Source organism: Lepidochelys kempii, chromosome 1, assembly GCF_965140265.1.
Source record: "Lepidochelys kempii isolate rLepKem1 chromosome 1, rLepKem1.hap2, whole genome shotgun sequence".
Classification (NCBI taxonomy): Eukaryota; Metazoa; Chordata; order Testudines; family Cheloniidae; genus Lepidochelys; species Lepidochelys kempii.
In genome coordinates this window covers 199,373,614-199,392,658 of record NC_133256.1, presented here as the reverse complement: position 1 = coordinate 199,392,658, position 19,045 = coordinate 199,373,614, and the positions used below count along the sequence as shown (strand labels likewise).

The following is a 19,045-nucleotide window of genomic DNA, read 5'->3' as shown; positions in this document are numbered from 1 at the left end:
ACATTGCCAATCCCTGGAATACAGCATAGACAGGAACTGTTTGATTACATTGTTGACCACTACCAATATATATGTAAATACACAAAAACACAAACATTATCTCCCCATATATCTTTAAGGGCTGAATCTGAGTCATTTATCCTGCAGGATGCTTAACCCTTTCTGGTCATGCGTCACACCATCTTTCAAAGAAGCCAAACTCACAAAGTGTGAATGTTTCCCCATCTTCCCTGAGCACCTCCTTGCAGCAGGGCACCCTAACACCTGGTCTTCAGTCCCCCTTCCTCTCTCAGGCTCCTAGGGACTTCCCCCTCCCCACAGTCTCTCTTGCCTCAGTAATACCCTGCCTTGGGGCTGGCTTATTACAAAAACATAGAGCAAATAATCCATAACGGAAGTCCCAAAACATAGTCCCTTTATCACCCCCAGTGCATCTAGTTCTTATAACCCCACAACAGCTCGTCCATCAACATAGCACATACCATTCTCTGGCATCCTCCACCACCCTTGGGCTCTACTTCTGTCCTCCTGCCAGGACAGCCACCCAAGCCCTTACAGGTCAAGTGCATCTCCACTCTTCCTAGCAGAATGACACCCACATCCCCCAAACCATCTGCTGGGAGTTCATCCTCAGCAGTGGAGTATCCATTGCTTCCCCTGTTCTGTTAACCTCCCATCTCAGACAGGCAAGCAGGTAGGTACTTCCACTGTTCCCAACTTCAGCCCTTTCTGGTCCTCAGCTCCAGCTCTCTGGCTTGGAAGTCAGCATACAATGCCATCTGCTGCTCTTCTGCCTTTAACTTTCTGTCCTGCCTCTCTGCCTTTGGGAGGTCAGCTAGCAAAGCCCCCCCTCTAGCCATCCCTACAAGCCTCCTCCCTCTCTAATGCTCCCTGATCCTTTAGAGCACCAGGTGCTGTTCTGTCTTTTTAATTGGCCAACTGGGAGCACCTGTACTTGCACAGAGGAACTGGACCTGCTTCATTTAAAGGGCAAGCCTCCTTGTGACACTAAACATCATCATGCTGCTCTCAGTCTAAAATGATATTCTCTGATTTCTGGTGGTGATGCGTCTATTGAAATAATCACATAAAATGAATGTTGACTGGGGTGCTTTGACTTTGTGGCTTAACAACTTCTGACCTTTAGCTTTACTCTGCCTCTTTCCCAGTTCCATATGTCTGTCTAATGGTTGTGTTTTATGTGCTGTTCTACAGGCAGAGAGCATGCTGCTTGTGCTCTGTGAAAATGGCTTTGCTCTTCAGGTTCCTGCACCCATCCTTGGAGAACAGGACACAGTATCCACCTATGAGATCAATGACCTGCCCACACAGTATTTCCATTTCTACAGCATTAAATCCCGGATCAAGGTAAAGAAATGTCCTGTGGGGAATTAAATTCTCATACCTCAGTTACCAGTATCCCTAGAGTACAAAACTACTCCACTCAAGTTGCTAGTCTGTGTAGTGCTGAATGCAGGGTTCTAGCTGAGCCATTCATAAGGAATGACCAGGCACAGACCACTCCTGGCTTTGCTTCATCAATTGGAAAATTATATGTTGCAACACTAATTCATGGAAATAAAAAGTGGAGCTGAGGAATAACATAGCTTATAATGCATGTATATTATAGGATTATACTAGTGGTAGTAGAGTTAAAGTTAATATGTCACTTCCATTCTAAAAATATATTTTTTGTCTTTTAATTTTCAGAAAAATTATCTCACAGCTGTAATTTCTCATGCTTGATCCCAGCCACAAAGGAAATTCTTTTAAACAGTTTCATAAACATGCATTTGGTCACTTCTGAGTTAATCAAACATGAAAAATGGTTATTTTTCACCAGTTAAATTTTTCTGATACTTTTTTGTGTGCTGTGATAACTGTAAATGGACTACTCTTATAAATAAAAAAAAGTCAGAATTGTATTTATGTATTCCTCAATGAGGACTCGCTCCTTTGAAGACATGTGTGGCCACATTCACTGCTGGTATAAATATGGGCAACACCTTAGATAGCACTGGCGTTACACACTCTTTCACCAGTGGGTATTTTGGGAAACTGAAAAGCACTCAGTGGCAGGCTAAGGATTAGAACACTGATTACCTGACTCTAAGCATCAGTGCTCCGTCTAGCACATCACAGCTGCCTCTCTTGAGTGATGGCATTTCCATTCTCAACCATATTTTCAAAGATTTATAACTACTACCTCGATGTTTTGTTAAAGATCTGGCAAAGCCCCAGCATACACAGTAAGAATTCAGTACTCAGGAAGAAGAGATGTCTTTGGCTACCTTACAAAGCTAATATGTCCCTGGGAAAAGATTGTGTGATATTTGACACTTATTTATGCAAAGATAAATTTTAATAAAATGAAGATTTTAAAGATTGTATAAATTGGCAATGGCAGTACTCCTCAATTCAGTGTTCAGAAGGAAGGTCATTACAAACATTTTGTTTTCACTTTAAACTTATGTTTGAGCACAAACAATGCAATGCCACATGGGAATCTGAATTCAAGTCTCCAGCATGGTCACTTTTACTTTGGGGCAAGTAAAGGACAGAGTTTGGGGGCACTGCAGAAGTAGTGCGTCCAGTCCATGAGTTGATAGAGAATCTCCCATTGCAGTCAAGCAAATCCTCCGGCTAACACAAGGATTGATTGGCTTGGGAAAAGCTGCATTTAGCGTGTCTCTGGTGGAGGGTGCTTGCTGTTTCGTTAGTCCTTGGAGGCAGAATATGAGAGGAGGAGGGAATGAGGGGATTCAAATGAGGTATGATGGGGCTTGTCTACACAGGCCCTGCAGTGCGGACTATGGGAGTCTGAATTGCTGAGTGCATCAAAGTGTTGTGCTGTAACTACTCCATGTAGTCCCCGCTAGCTTGAACTAAAAGGTACCTAGTTTGTGTTAATGCAGTCGCATTTCAAATAGGACTATGTTAACGAGAAACGTGTACCTTTTAGTTCGTGTTTGTAGGGCAGGTATGGGCAATTGCAGCACAACATTTTAGTGTGTGCTGCATTTCACACCCCCATAGTCTGCACTGTGGGGTTGTGTAGACATGCCTGATCTCTGCTTAGTTGCGAGGAATACTTCCCTAATTTCTAGCATTTTTATCATGAGGTCCTTTCAGTCAATGGTGCATTGGTTTCATGACTCATTTTTCACTGCGTTCTGTAACAGAGGGAAGAAGAGATTGAGCGCAGAGAGAAAAAGAAACAGGAGGAGGAGAAGGCAAGGTTGCAGTGGATAAAGAAACAGCAGGAGATGGGAATTGAGATAGAAGAAGAGCCAGAGGCAGAGCCTAAGAAAGAGGAGCCACTGCCACCCATCTATGTCCCACAGGAGCCCAGCCCCATTGTCTGTGGGTTTTATTCAGCACCAGGGAAATTCTGGCTGTCTTTGGTAAATTAAATATTCTTTCATTTTTGATTTGAGAAAGGGATTGTTAAGTGTAGAGACAATAAGATTCATGGACTTGGGGATTAGATGGCGTAGAGAAAGTATTTGGAATAAAAGTCTTTTGCCTCTAGGACACAAGCTCATATGTGCCCCATGCTTGAAGATATTCAAGTGCTCAAAGAAGACCAACTGCTTGATGTGAGTGCTCAGTGGTCTTTGTGAAATGGTTTTACAGTGTCATTCCAGTTCACAACAAATGGCACTCTTTTTGTGGCCTCCACAGAGAGGCCAAGGACTAAACTCTTTCCCCACTAGTAGATGGTGGTCCCTTGTGGTCATGACTGAGGCACATTGGTGGGACAGAGAGGAATGGCAAATGCTTGTAGCTCCACTGATAATGGTGGACTTATTCTGTGGATAAACAGCGTTTCCAGGGGTTTTTAGTCTGGCATCTTTCACTTGCAATGAATTCATTTTTAAAAAGAAATTTAAGAAAAGAGCAATCATTCATGAAACCGCATTTTCCTGAACACCTGCATCAGCATCCTTTCTTCATGTCTTCTTCATGGCCCTTGTCTTCTTTAGGGTGGCTATGACTCTGGGTACCTCTACCACTGTGCATTCTCCCCAGTTCATCATGAAATATCCCCTGAAAGCAGGCAAGATGAGCCCTTTGAGGTGATTCCTATGGAAAACACAGATGACAACCCAATCCAAAGGATCTCTTTCTGGTAAAAGAGCTTATGCACTATGACTTACTGTTTTGTACTAAACTGATGAACTGGACTCTGGAGATATCATGGTATATTCCACTGTTTCTTTCCTTGTGTGGATCAATATCCACGTGCAAGAGTTCAAGAAGAGTTCTGCTCTATTCCCTGGTACCTAGTGTTAGTTGGTTACCAGCGTTAGGATTCCTAATTGGTAGGATTTGTGAGTACAGCTGTGTAAAATACATTATTGTTTCTTTTAAAAAATGTTCATGTTGAAAACGCCCACTTTTTTGAGCACTCAAAGCTCAATTGTGACTTTAAGACACATCCCTGCATTGGGAAGTTCTGCCCAGGGGAAGCCCTGGGATGCTGCTACTTCCTATGGGGGTGCAGTCCACTACCTCGGTGCTTGCTTGGCCAGTGGGTAGGGGGATGGAGTCATGGCCTTACCTCCTTCCATTCCTTACCCCCTTTAGGGTGCTCTTTGCTCCCCAGGAGAGTATGGAGGGAGCAGTCCCCACACTTCCATTGTACCAGGCCAGCAGCTTGAACTGGACATTATGTAGACTGCACAAGTGGAGTGTCCTTGTGCTCTCCCCACCCCATGAGACCAGGCCTGATCTGACCCCAAGGAAGCCGTTTTAGGTTCTAAAAACTGTAATTTACACCTGTCTTCTTCTCTCCTTCTATTGGGTGGAGTATGGGGAGGTGAAAGTCACCTCCCAACCCCAAACCAGGCTGTGTGGCAGCTGTGCAACCCCTCTTTAGCTGCTAATCCAGGCTGTGGGCAATAACCAACCTGCACCTGTTGTGGAGGATGTTGGAGCCCAGTGGAGCCATGCAAATCCTGATCCAAAGCCCTCCCCAGTCCATACCTTGTCTACTCCATATTGATTTTCTCTGCCACCCCATGACCCAATTCCGAAGCCAGATCCATGATGTACAGGAGGTGCATGGACACTCTTGTGTGGTCACTTAGTTTGCCAACAGCCTTTATCTCTTGTGCAGGGCATAAGTGGTATGGGTGAAAGAACCTTGCTCCAGCCCTTCATATTTGGATGAATTTCACCCATTGTGTTAAGTTAGCTTTTGTTCACAAGTGTCATTGGCTTTTTGCTGTTGCAACATTAACTGTTCTAGATCAGTACCTGGAATTGTTTAGCTTTTGTTCGCTTTACAGCACCAGCAAGCTGTTGATGTTCTGTGGGATGAAGGATGGAGCAGTGCGAGTTTATCCTCTCCAGGACAAAGACCTGTCAGCAGACATGATGAACGGATACTGGTCCTTCAACATGCATGACAATGATTATGGCCAAATCCAGGATATCTACTCTAGTTATGATGACCGGTTCCTGGTTACCTGTGGAGCAGATAGCAACATCTTTACCTTCAATATCTTGTCTCCAGAGGACATTCAAAGAGAGCTAAAAGCGAAAGTGCCCTCTCCAAGAGTAAGTGACTGAATGAAGACATTCCCTAATTCTTCTGTCTTGTGTTCTGGTGCATGGGTAAAAGCATTACAATTAATTCTCCAGGACACGTCTAAATCTATGAATACCAGAGTACCCTCTAGTGCTAAGTATTGCTGGGCTGTTACTGCTTCTGTGCAAAAAACACCCAGGCTTTTCGCATTGTGGGTCATTCATGACAAAAACTGAGGGTTTTCAAAGCAATTTGTGAATCTGAGCCCACACAAAATGTCTGCTAATGTAATAATAGTCTTTATGTCTGTAATGCTCCTTCTCTTTTTCCTCTCAGTGCTTTTTTTCTTTCCTCTAAAAGTGTAAGTAAGGTCTGTATATTCTGTTGATGTACATGGCATCCCTTAGTTAATCATCACCTCATGTGTTTGTGTGTTGAGAACAACAAAGACTTGACAGATTTTCTCTCTATTCTGTGCTTCTTTTTATTAAAGTGCAGTTCTACTCTGAATAGAGACTTAAAATATGGCATCATAAAGACCCTATATTTATTTTTTATTAGTGGCTTCTGTACCATAGTTGCTCAATTTGTGAGTAAAGAAGGAATTAATAAAAGCTTAATGAGTCGCTGAAGTAACCAGATCTGACTTCAAAAGAAAGGGAGGTCTGCTCAGTAAAAAAGTGCTATCTCGACAGAATCATTTTTTGAGTAGATTGAACTTTAAAATATGTTTGTAAAAATCTGATGATCTCTAGAGCCCTGTGCGGGTACACAAATGTGTATCTGCATTCGATCTGCTATCCGCAAAAATTATCTGCGGATATCCACATCCGCACGTGCGGATAGCCGCAGATATCTGCAGATTTGCAGGGCTCTACACTCGGGGCCAGGCTGAGGCTCCGAGGCATCCCCCCTGCTGGAGCCCAGTCAGGAGAGCCACATGGGCAGCTGTGGGAAGCCCAAAGAGTTGTGAACTCTCCACCTGCCCTTGGCCGGGTGAGGAGCCTGGGGGGCAGGGACACAACCGGGAGCTGCTCTCAGCCCCCCATACCCCTGAACCGCAGGCAGGTGGAGGGTCCGCCGCGGCTCCCCACAGCTCCCTGGCTGGGCTCTACGCTGGCCTGGCTGGGGGAAGGGAGGAGGCCTGTGGAGCTGCCTGGGGGCTGCTTGGGCCCCCCACCCAGGGCAGGTAGGGGATCTGTTGCGGCTCCCCACAGCTGCCCGCCCAGCTCTTACCGTGGCCATGCCCTGGCTCTGAGCTGTCCCCTGCCCAGCTGGAACCAGATTGGGGAGAGCCATGTTAGCAGCTGTGGGGAGCCATGGCGGACCATGCCCTGGGTGGGAGGGCCTGAGCAGCCCCCCACCCAGTGTCCCAGTACCCTACCCAGGGCAGATGGAGGGACCCAGGCTCCCCACAGATGCCAGCGCAGCTCTCCCCGACCTGGCTCTGGGCAAGGCGGCAGCCCGGCCATGATAAGAGCTGGGTGGGCAGCTGTGCAGAGCTGCAGCAGACCCTCCACCTGCCCTGGGCGGGGAACCCAAGCAAACCCTGGCCCATGTCCCTGCCCTCCAGCCCCCAAGCCAAATGTTCCAGCCTCCCCACTTAGTGCCCCTGCTCCCCAGTTCCCCCCGCCCAGTGTCCCTGCCCCCCAGTCCCTCTGCCCAGGGCAGGTGGAGAGACCCAGGCTCCCCACAGCTGCCAACGCGGCTCTCCCCAACCTGGCTCCAGCTGGGAGGGGGTTGCGGCTGGGAGCCGCAGCCTAGCCACAGTGAGAGCCAGGCAGGCAGCTGTGGGGAGCCATGGCGGAACCTCCACCTTCCCTGGGTGGGGGGGCCTGAGCAGCCCCCCATCCAGTGTCCCTGTTCCCCAGGACCCCCCACCCAGGGCAGGTGGAGGATCCGTTTCGTGGTTCCTCACAGCTGCCCGCCTGGCTCTTACCGTCAGAGCCTTGCACGGATACAAAATTTGTATCTGCATCCATGCTGCTATCCGCAGAAATGGTCCACGGATATAAAGTGGATACCCGTGGATTTGCAGGGCTCTAATGATCTTTATAACATCTGTCATAAATATAAAGGGAAGGGTAAACCCCTTTAAAATCCCTCCTGGCCAGAGGAAAAATCCTCTCACCTGTAAAGGGTTAAGAAGCTAAAAGTAACCTCGCTGGCACCTGACCAAAATGACCAATGAGGAGACAAGATACTTTCAAAAGCTGGGAGGAGGGAGAGAAACAAAGGGTCTGTGTCTGTTTGTATGCTGCTTTTGCTGGGGATAGACCAGGAATGGAGTCTTAGAACTTTAGTAAGTAATCTAGCTAGGTATGTGTTAATTATGATTTCTTTAAATGGCTGAGAAAAGAACTGTGCTGAATAGAATGACTATTCCTGTCTGTGTGTCTTTTTTTGTAACTTAAGGTTTTGCCTAGAGGGATTCTCTATGTTTTGAATCTAATTACCCTGTAAGGTATCTACCATCCTGATTTTACAGAGGTGATTTCTTTACTTCTATTAAAAGTCTTCTTGTAAGAAAACTGAATGCTTTTTCATTGTTCTCAGATCCAAGGTTTGGGTCTGTGGTCACCTGTACAAATTGGTGAGGATTTTTACCAAACCTTCCCCAGGAAGTGGGGTGCAAGGGTTGGGAGGATTTTGGGGGGGAAGACGTGTCCAACTACGTTTCCCAGTAAACCCAGTTAGAGTTTGGTGGTGGCAGTGGAGATCCAGGGTCAAAGGATAAAATTAATTTGTACCTTGGGGAAGTTTTAACTTAAGCTGGTGAAAGTAAGCTTAGGAGGTTTTCATGCAGGTCCCCACATCTGTACTCTAGAGTTCAGAGTGGGGAGGAACCTTGACAACATAGAATCATAGAAGGTTAGGGTTGGAAGGGACCTCAGGAGGTCATCTAGTCCAACCCCCTGCTTGCAGCAGGACCATTCCCCAATTTTTGCCCCAGATCCCTAAATGGCCCCCTCAAGGATTGAACTCACAACCCTGGGTTTAGCAGGCCAATGCTCAAACCACTGAGTTATCCCTCAAGCGCTGACTAGGGGATGCTCTTGCAATCATAATCTGCTCCTGGGACATGATGTTAGCAGCTGCACTTAGTAACAGAATTAGGTGCAACATCATTTCCATAGTCTAGGTTGACAGCATTGCTTTATGTCCATCTTAAAAGTGCTATTTCTTATCAAAGTAACTCTTCAGGGAGTGTCTATTCTAGTTTTAGTCACATGGAAGAGTTTTCAAATTTTGTAGCTACCTTTAGACATAAATGGGATTCATTGTGGGCCAAACTCAAATCCACTGAAGTTAATTGAGTTACATCATGGATCAGTTTGGCCTCATATGTTCATTGGTAAGTATTGCAGTCGCCCCTTTTTGCCTAGGAACCATTAGAACCTGATATTTAGTGACCCTGTAGTGTCATTCATCATGAAGGTTTCATCTGGCTTTACAAACATCACTTGATTTGTGAGCAGCAGTGTGGGGTTCTTCCTTAATTTATGGAACAGCCTCATGAGCCATTGAGTGTCATTCTTTGTTTACACAAAGATTATATTTTTGCTTCACAGGGAGATCTTGAAAAGGAGAAAACTGCAGAAGATATTGAGGATCCTAGTGCCTACAGGTAAGGCATGCTTGATGAAAGTGAGAAAGGCTGCGCTTGCTGGTAGCTCTGCCTCCAGGTCATGTGGCCCAGCTGTTTTGCCTTTTTAGAGAAGGCAGTAGCTCACTCCAAAGTTGGGCCATTGTCTCAAGACACACGGAGCCTTCGATGCCTGTGCAGCCTTTATGCAGACATCCATCTCATCCACCTGTTTTTGTAGCATGATGTTCTGACATCATTATTTAACATATATTGTGACAAAGTTCCTGCTCTACCTTGGTGGGTCTTGGCCCTGGGCGTCCGCCTGGTCCTGACCTCTGTCCCTCCTTTTCTCCCCAATGCTGGCCTGTTACCCGCCCTTTCCACCCTGGGGAAACCTGTTTCTGTCATCAGCCCTCTCCCGTTAGGTTGCAAGGACCCCACCCTCAGTCACATCTTTTCCTTTCGCTGGCAAGTGCAGCTTCTACTGCCGTCGGCGGCGCGTGTTGGAGAGGCGCTCGAGGGGTCCTTCCTCGTCCCGCACCAGGGGGCCCATTACCGGGTGTATTTCTCCATGGGGGAAGCCCGGTGCTACCTCTGCCAGGCATCAGGCCATGTCCGGAGGGACTGCCCCTTAGCCCGGCAAGGAGGGGCATCTGGGATCCCCGAGACCCGGCAGGACATTGGCCCCGTCATTGCTGACGCCCCTCGCCGTCCGATACCTGAACCTGCCCCCCCTCCTCTTCGGACCACTACTTCTCGCGCTCAGGCCCAAGGGGCACCTCCCCTACAATGCCCAGACGAGCGGGAGAGCCCCGCCCTCGCTTTTGACAATCTGGCGGGGCCTATGGAGGAGGGTGTGGCAGAGATACCACCAGGCATGGGAGAGAGCCTGCCCCAGGGAAAATCCTCCCTCCCTTATGTCCCCCCACCGTCCCCCCCAAAAGTCCCTGAGCCATTGCCTTTACCCCCTGACAAGACCCCTGCTAACCAGCCCCCAGATGATGCCATGGAGGGCTGGGCCCAAGGCTCGAGCTCCGCCTCAGCTACCCGAGGCGGAGGCCCCCCGGAAGACCAGGAAGGGGGGCACCGATGCCGAACCTTCCACTTTGCCCACGAGTGCGTCCCATCCACCGGTGTCAGCCGGGAAAGACGTGGTAGCACCGGAAGGTAGTGTCTCCCCTCTGAGACCCTCGAGGAAGCCCCTTCTGTCCAGACACTACCCGAAGCCCCCGTGAACCCCGAGGCAACCGTTGTGGCGGGTGCCAGCGGGGAGAACCCCGAGGCGACGGAAAGTATCCTCTCCTCCATGTTCGAGGAGATCGAGGCCCTAGATCTGACCCCGGTCGCCCAGGGGGAGGATGACCTTTTGCCAGCAAACCTCGATTTGGGCGACCTCACTCCACCCCTCTCTTCCCCATGCTCCCTCCCCCTAACTGCTGCTTCTGCTCCCACCTCCGAGGAGCCCCTGGACTCCTCCATCGACCCGGCCACTGATGGCACCCCGCTGACGACCACCGAGCCTGCTCAGGTGACAGCCGGCACCACGCGGCCGGGACACGCGTCGCCAGGGGCACCCCCTGTTGGTGCGGAGCAATCGATTTCCTTCCCGGGCGGGGGCCCAACAGAAGATAATCCACCTCCTGATGCTGTGGCCGCTAAATCCACCATAGAGCCCGCGCCCGGTATCACTGAGAGCTCCCTCCCCACCCCCTTAACCTTCGAGTCTGATCGGGAGGCACCACCATCCAGCTGCTTGCCTCCCGAAACCCAGAACCTCGCCTCTGCCACTGCCCCTACCCCTACCCCTATCCAATTTACCTCCTGCAATGTTATTGCCGCCACCGGGGCTGTCTCCTTCCCTTTCTCAACTGATGACCCCCAGGGAGCGGCCTTTGTGTTCTCCTGCCCCGGCCCATTAGGAGCTGCTATCTTCCCTCCACCGCCCCCTATCGCCCCAGAGCTTGAGGCGGGCCTAGAAGCTCCAGCCCATCAGGCACCCTGTCGGGGATCCGCACCCTGCTTGTCCGTTTTAGTGGACCACGGGGCTGCACCAAGGGCCCCACCAGGGAACAACCGGGAAACCGTAACCCCACCCCCCCATGAGCTGCGAGGAGAGCTGTGGAAGTTTTTAGAGGATGTCCGTGGCTCCTGCAACAAGGTACAGCTTGCTCTCCAGCGATGGGGGGATTTTTTTCAAATCCTCCGGGCCATAAGGGCCCTCATGGGGGAAGGTAAAGGGTTGGGGAAGCAGGATGCCGCGGCCTACTGGCGGGTCCGCGTCTTCCGTGACCAATTACTCACCTACGGGATGGGTCAAGGACTGTTGCGCGGCCCGCTGGGGGATGCGAGCGTCCCTGCCAGTGAGGATCCCACCCCGGCCCCCCCCATGACACCTCTCACCATCGCAACGTTGAACACCCGGGGTTGTAGGATGGCTCTCCGCAGGTCCCAGGTGCTCTCCTTCCTTCGGGAGGGAGGGTACTCTGTGATTTTCTTGCAGGAGACCCATACGGATCTGACCGCCGAAGACAGTTGGTGGCTGGAGTGGGGGGACAGGGTCTACTTTAGCCATTCCACGATTCGGCAGGCTGGAGTGGCGACCCTGTTCTCCCCCGACCTATGGCCCGAGGTGCTAGGGGTTGCCGAGGCGGTGCTGGGTCGCCTGCTGCATCTCTGGGTCCATATAGAGTGGCTCGTGGTTAACCTCATTAACATCTATGCCCCGACATCGGGCCCGGAGCGGCTGCAATTTTATGAGCAGGCGTCCGCCTTCCTCGGCACCTTAGATTCTCACGAGTGCCTGGTCCTGGGAGGGGATTTTAATACCACCCTCAAGGAGCGAGACCACTCGGGGACTGAGCAGAGCCCGGCCGCCGTGGACACCGTTGAACATCACTCCCTAGTGGACATCCGGCGTGACCACCACCCGGATGACACTTCCACGTTCACCATTGTCCGCGTGGAAGCCCATCAGTCAAGCCACTCCCGGTTGGACCGCATTTATTTATCACGCTTCCGTCTCTCATGAGCCCACTCCTCCAGCATTCGGCTAGCCCCATTTTCTGACCATCACCTAGCCACCATGACAGCCTCCCTCTGTGCGGAGAGGCCGGGACCAGCCAATTGGCATTTTAACAACAGCCTGTTGGAGGATGAAGGCTTCGTGACATCCTTCCGGGAATTCTGGCTGGCGTGGCGAGGGCAGCGGCGTGCCTTTCCCTCGGCGCGGCGATGGAGGGACCTGGGGAAGGTGCGCGCCCAGCTTTTCTGCCGCGACTACACCCGGGGCACCAGCCGACAGAGAAATGTGGCGATAGAGCAGTTGGAATGGGAGGTCTTAGAGCTGGAGAGGCGTTTGGCCGCCAGCCCCGAAGACCCGCTCCTCTTGCGGAGCGTGCCAGGAGAAGCGGGAGGAGCTCTGGGCCCTCGAGGACCATCGGTCCCGGGGCGCCTTTGTTCGATCCCGCATCCGCCTCCTTTGGGAGATGGATCGTGGCTCCCGCTTCTTCTATGCCCTGGAGAAAATGAGGGGGGCTAAGAAATACGTCACCTGCCTCCTGGCAGAAGATGGCACCCCCCTCACGGATCCCTGGATCCGACCGACCCTAGCGCTTGCAGAGTGCTTTGGGAGGAGCTCCCTATGGTCAGCACGAGCAACCGAGATTGGCTAGAATTGCCTCTCACTCTGGCTGAGTTCTCGGAAGCCCTCCGTCGTATGCCCACTAATAAGTCTCCAGGCATGGACGGGCTGACCATGGAGTTCTACCGTGTGTTTTGGGACGTCCTCAGCCCAGACCTAGTCACCGTCTGGGCTGAGTCTCTGCAGAGCGGGGTCCTCCCTCTTTCGTGCAGGCGAGCTGTGCTCGCCTTCTTGCCAAAGAAGGGGGACCACCGTGATTTATGAAATTGGCATCCCGTCTCGCTTCTCAGCACGGACTACAAAATTGTAGCGAAAGCAATCTCGCTGCGGCTACGGACTGTGCTGGCGGACGTGATCCACCCAGACCAGACCTACACTGTCCCAGACTGCAGTATCTTTGATAACCTATTTATGGTTCGGGACCTTTTGGAACTCGGGCGTAGAGACGGTCTGTCGTTCACCCTCCTGTCCCTGGATCAGGAGAAGGCGTTCGATAGGGTGGACCACGGGTACCTCCTGAGCACTCTGCAGGCATTTGGCTTTGGACCCCAGTTTGTGGGTTTTCTCCGGGTGCTGTACACTTCCGCAGAGTGTCTGGTTAAGCTCAACTGGACCCTGACCGAACCGGTCAGCTTCGGGCGAGGAGTACAGCAGGGGTGCCCCCTCTCGGGCCAACTGTACACTCTGGCGATCAAACCCTTCCTCTGTCTCCTCCGCAGGAAGTTGACAGGGTTGGTCCTGCAGGAGCCGGAGCTGCAGCTGGTCCTGTTGGCGTACGCTGATGAAGTGCTCCTCGTGATCCAGGACCCCGGCGACTTGGCACGGGTGGAGGCTTGCCAGGCCATCTATTCGGCAGCCTCCTCCGTACAGGTCAACTGGGTCAAGAGCTCTGGCTTGGCAGTAGGAGACTGGCAGCAGGCGAGCTCCCTCCTACCCGCGCTTCAGACCATCCAGTGGAGCGCTGGTCCGCTGCTCTACCTTGGCGTTTACCTTTCTGCCACGCATCCCTCTCTGCCGGAAAACTGGGAAAATTTAGAGGGCGGGGTGATAGAGCGGCTCCGGAAATGGACGGGACTACTCCGATGTCTCTCCCTCCGAGGGAGAGCACTGGTGCTTAATCAACTAGTCCTGTCCATGCTCTGGTACCGGCTCAACCCCCTGGTCCCAGCCTCGGGTTTCCTGACCAACCTCCGGACATCGATTCTGGGGTTCTTTTGGTCAGGAACGCACTGGACCCCTGTAGAGGTGGTTCATATACCCCTGAAGGAAGGAGGACAGGGCCTGAAGTGTCTACACACTCGGGTCCGTGTCTTCCACCTCCAGGCCCTACAGAGGCTCCTCTATGGTGCAGGCAGTTCGGTATGGAGCACACTGGTGCACGCCATCCTGCGCCGCATCCAAGGGCTCCGATATGACCGGCAGCTCTTTTATCTCCATCTGGGAGGTCTTCCGCGAGACCTCTCGGGGCTGCCGGTCTTCTACCAGGACCCCCTCCAGACTTGGAAACTGTTTTTAACGACCAGGTCTGTGGTGGCCACCGAGGGGGTAGATCTCCTCGCGGAGCCCCTGCTACACAACCCCCAGCTCCGTGTGCAGGTGGCGGAGTCCGGCTCGGTGTGCCAGAGCTTGATCCTGGCAGAAGTCACAAGGGTCAGAGACCTCCTGGAGTATGACCGGGGAGACTAGCTGGATCCCCTGGCGCTCGCCCGGCACATGGGGCTCTCCAGACCTCGCACCTCCCGGCGCGTACTTCAGGAGGTGAAGGCCACTTTGCCGCCTGCTGCTCGAGCTTACCTCAACCGGGTCCGGCTCGAGGGCACGCCCCGCCCACCCTCTACCCCAGGCCCACTGGACCTTTTAATTGGACCCCTGCCCCACAGACCCAATCGACCCCCTCACCCCTTCACTGCAAGCTGGCTGCATGAACTGCAGCCGGTACGCTTCCAAACCGCGCCAAGGAAACATCTATACATGCTCGTGCTCCACACCCTTCACGTCCTCACCCTAGTGTCCTGCCCCAACACAAAGTGGCGAGACCTTCTGCCACCTTTGGAGGGTGAGCAGCCCCGGTGGGCCAGCCTATATTCCACCTTGGTTCCGAGGCCCGTCGGGGACATCAGTTGGCGGCTCCTTCACGGAGCTGTGAGCATGGGCACATACTTGGCGCGGTTCACCCTCGTCCCAGATACTTGTCCCTTTTGTGGTGTGAGGGAAACCCTGGCGCACGTATATTTGGAGTGCGCCAGGCTGCAGCCCCTGTTCTAGCTCCTCACAAATCTCCTATTATGTTTTTGGTTGCATTTTTCCCCTCACCTTTTTATTTATGCACTCCCCATCCATGGCCTCACAAAGTCGCGGGATCTCCTAGTTAACCTCCTCCTGGCCCTGGCTAAAACGGTCATCTATAAAACCAGAGAGAGGAGGTTGGCCGATGGAGTTTCCTCTGACTGTGGGGCTGTTTTCCGATCCTCGGTCCGTTCACGTATCCGGGCGGAGTTCCTCTGGGCGGTGTCCACCGACTCCCTTGATGCTTTTGAGGAGCGGTGGGCACTGTCCAAGGTTCTCTGCTCAGTGTCCCCATCCGGGTCCCTTTGTCTGACCCTTTGACTGGGGGAGAGAGTAAGGGACCCCAGCCCCAGCCATTGATGCTGCGGACACCACCACCTTAGAGGGGTCCTTTCACACGTGGGTGCACGTGCCTCCCCTATTTCCCCCCCGGATTGTCCACCCCACAGCCTGCCCCTCTTGTTGGGTGCTTTCAGAGGAGGGAATTGTTGGTGACACTCGGGCGTGGCGCCAGGTAACTCGAAGGGGTGGAAGACCACGAGAGTCGATGAAGCCCCCTCGCTCTGGGCCACCAGGTAACTCGGAAGGGTGGAAGACCACGAGAGTTGAGGAAGCCCCCAGCTCTGGGCCCAGGCAAGCTTGAACACTTCCCTCCCCTGAAGCTAATGAGAAAACAATTGTGATTGGTTGCTGTGTTACACATTGCATATGCTGCTGTTTTTACTTTGTAAGTGTGTTATGCAAATCTTTTGCTTCAAAAAAAAATTACTCTCCTATAGCCATCTGGCCCGACCCTGTCACAATATGTTCTGATAGTACATAGGGGCTGTCATAAATATAAAGGGAAGGGTAACCACCTTTCCGTATACAGTGCTATAAAATCCCTCCTGGCCAGAGGCAACATCCTGTTACCTGTAAAGGGTTAAGAAGCTCAGCTAACCTGGCTGGCACCTGACCCAGAGGACCAATAAGGGGACAAGATACTTTCAAATCTTGGGGAGGAGGAAGGCTTTTGTTTGTGTTCTTTGTTTACATGGTTGTTCTCTCTTGGGACTGAGAGAGGCCAGACAGAGATCCGTCTTCTCCAACCCATCGTAATCCAAGTCTGCAATATTGCAACCAGTATAGGTAAACCAGGCAAGGTGGATCAGTTTCTCTTTTGTTTTATGTGAATTTTCCCTGTGTTAAGAGGGAGGTTTATTCCTGTTTTCTGTAACTTTAAGATTTTGCCCAGAGGGGAATCCTCTGTGTTTTGAATCTGAATACCCTGTAAAGTATTTGCCATCCTGATTTCACAGAGATGATTTTTACCTTTCTTTTTTTTAAATAAAATCCTTCTTTTAAGAACCTGACTGATTATTCCATTGTTCCAATATCCAGAAGTTTGGGTCTTTGATGACTTTGTAACAAATTGGTTAGGATATTATTCTCAAGCCTTCCCCAGGAAATGGGGTGTAGGGCTTGGGGGGATATTTTGGGGGGAAGACGTCTCCAAGTGGTCTCTTTCCCTGTTCTTTGTTTAAAACGCTTGGTGGTGGCAGCATACTGTTCAAGGACAAGGCAAAGTTTGTACCTTGGGGAAGTTTTTAACCTAAGCTGGTAAGAATAAGCTTAGGGGGTCTTTTATGCGGGTCCCCACATCTGTACCCTAGAGTTCAGAGTGGGGAAGGAACCCTGACAGAGGCCTACTAAACCAGAGGGATCCCTGGTGCTAGGCACTGTACAAACATATAATAAATGATAATCCTTTCACCCAAAAGCTTACAGTCTAATATTTCATTCTACTTTTCTTTAGCCTCATTGATTCCAGGGGAGCTGCATGAGTATCAATGAGGGCGGAATTATGATCTATGTTTGTTCCTGGCTAGAAGGCTACACTATGGTGTCTCCTCTCTCTCTTCCCCTCCTCATCATCCAGATAATGCTGCTTCCTTTTTCATGCATTTCCAGTATTGAGAATGCCAAGCAAAAAAAGGAATATGACCAGATAATGAAGGCAGCAGAGGACAAAAAAAACAAAAAGAGGCAAGAGCTGATCATCCTTAGGCATGAGTTTCATCATCTGCTTCAAAGGAACATGGAGCTGCCAAAGCACATGCAGCTACACAGAGAGGTACACATCAGATTGGTGTATAGGTCCTTTATCTCTGGATTAGGCTGCCACTTTAAAATGAGCTGTGTCCAGTGTGTTAGAATCAAAATATGACCAACCCATCTTCCCACTCTTCCCACTCCAGCTCCTTAAGTAAACTGCTTCCCCATGGTACAGGCATTTCTGAGTGTGCTGCAGAAGTTAGTGCCTCAGAAGTACCTGTAAGACCGATAGACTCCAGTCACTCTTTAAAGGCTACAGTGAAGAGAATGTAAATATGATAGAGAACCACTCTGAAGTGAGTGAAAGTAGTAAAGCTAGCAAGGGGTGGAAGTACTGATTTGCCTTGGTTTGCCCTTGCACACTGTGTTTGATGCCTGCTATGGAGAAGCATTGAAGTTCATTGATTTTCAATTTCAGATGGATTGGAAGAAGGGGTGTGTGTGTGTGTGTGTGTGTATGTATATATTTTAATATGCCAGGAGCCTAGTGCTGGGTGACATTAGAGAAGAGTTTTGGAAGAACGTGGTTCTCTCCACTGTGGTGAACAGCTGCTGGAGTGAGCAGTTGGGTTGATACACATCAACTCCTATGTCTGAACAAAAATATGTCTTAAACCTAACCACTGCTACTGTCATAGCCTAGCATTCAGCATGCTATGACACAGTTTCCCATTTATCTGCAGGAATTCGAGATGGACCACAGAATCCGTGAGGAGATGGATAGGCAGACAGCACAGAGAATCCAACTAGTGCAGAAAGAGTTGGCCTGGGATCAGGAGAAGCACCGCATTGGGCTACAGAAATTGCAGAGTCGGTAAGGACTAGCTTTCTTTCACCCTCCTCCACCTTGAGATCTTTCATTAACTAAGTTCTGTCTGCCTTGAGGAACAAGAAGGGAACATCTTTTTCATAGAACTAAAGTGTATCTATGTCCTGTTTGTGACTATATTCTCATTTGGTCTGAAACATACACAAGTTAGGCAAGCACTGATATGCAAATCAGGTTATTACTGAATCAGGACTGTGCTATCCACCTCCATGGCATCAGAGCCAGGTTTTGGGGGAACAGCTCTGTTTGAGTTTAAGCCAGTGACATTTGCTGGGGTTCTAGAAGTGCTGGTGGAACTTTGAGGAATAAACTGTGTAGTGAACCCATGTCCTTCATGTGTGGTGAAGTGCAGCTGGGGACAAACTGAGCTTGCTATGGAAGAGATGGTCTTTGTCTCCTTTTAGGAGGGCAGTGTACCAGCATTACTTAAGAACAGATTGTTTGACCACTGCTCAATAAACCATCTCCTGATGTGAGGAATCTCACCAATTAAAACCCTATTGGGAATCTCCCTTTTGTGGGGAAGAATGCTGTAGTGATGCAATTCTGTTGATTCCTGGACTCCTCAGATTTCCTTGACCCTGTCCAGTCTGGTTTTAGACCTGAGTTTGATATAGAGATTGCTCTGTTAGGTGATTTTTCTGGTGTTAGACACAGATCAACTATCTATGTTGGTTCAACTAGATCTGTCAGATGCCTTAGACACCATTTTGGTGGATGAGGTATTGTTGACATAGAATCATAGAATATCAGGGTTGGAAGGGACCTCAGGAGGTCATCTAGTTCAACCCCCTGCTCAAAGCAGGACCAATCTCCCACTTTTGTCCCAGATCCCTAAACGGCCCCCTCAAGGATTGAACTCACAGCCTTGAGTTTAGCAGGCCAATGCTCAAACCACTGAGCTATTCCTCCCTGCCCACTCTTGAGTGGCTCCATTTCTAGATTTCATGATGTCAGTGGACAGTACTTCTGTCATAGCACTGATACCTGTTGTTTTATGTTTGCAGATACTATGATTGTATAATATGTTTAATTAGTATAATACATTGTTTAAGCCTTTTGGGGACAGCA

The 19,045-nt window shown here is 50.5% G+C and overlaps 1 protein-coding gene across 6 annotated transcripts in view; it reads left to right on the top strand.

Moving 5' to 3' along the window:
- Positions 1-19,045, top strand: part of CFAP44 (cilia and flagella associated protein 44) — a 79,619-nt gene that overhangs the window by 37,440 nt on the left and 23,134 nt on the right. For 5 of the 6 annotated variants that reach the window (XM_073308494.1, XM_073308495.1, XM_073308479.1 and 2 more), the window contains 7 exons: positions 1,216-1,368; positions 3,183-3,404; positions 3,987-4,132; positions 5,295-5,565; positions 9,109-9,164; positions 17,002-17,164; positions 17,829-17,959. In XM_073308494.1, the coding sequence (XP_073164595.1) occupies positions 1,216-1,368; positions 3,183-3,404; positions 3,987-4,132; positions 5,295-5,565; positions 9,109-9,164; positions 17,002-17,164; positions 17,829-17,959 (1,142 nt within the window). The remainder of the gene's footprint in view (positions 1-1,215; positions 1,369-3,182; positions 3,405-3,986; positions 4,133-5,294; positions 5,566-9,108; positions 9,165-17,001; positions 17,165-17,828; positions 17,960-19,045) is intronic. The other variant, XM_073308486.1, reaches the window with a different exon arrangement.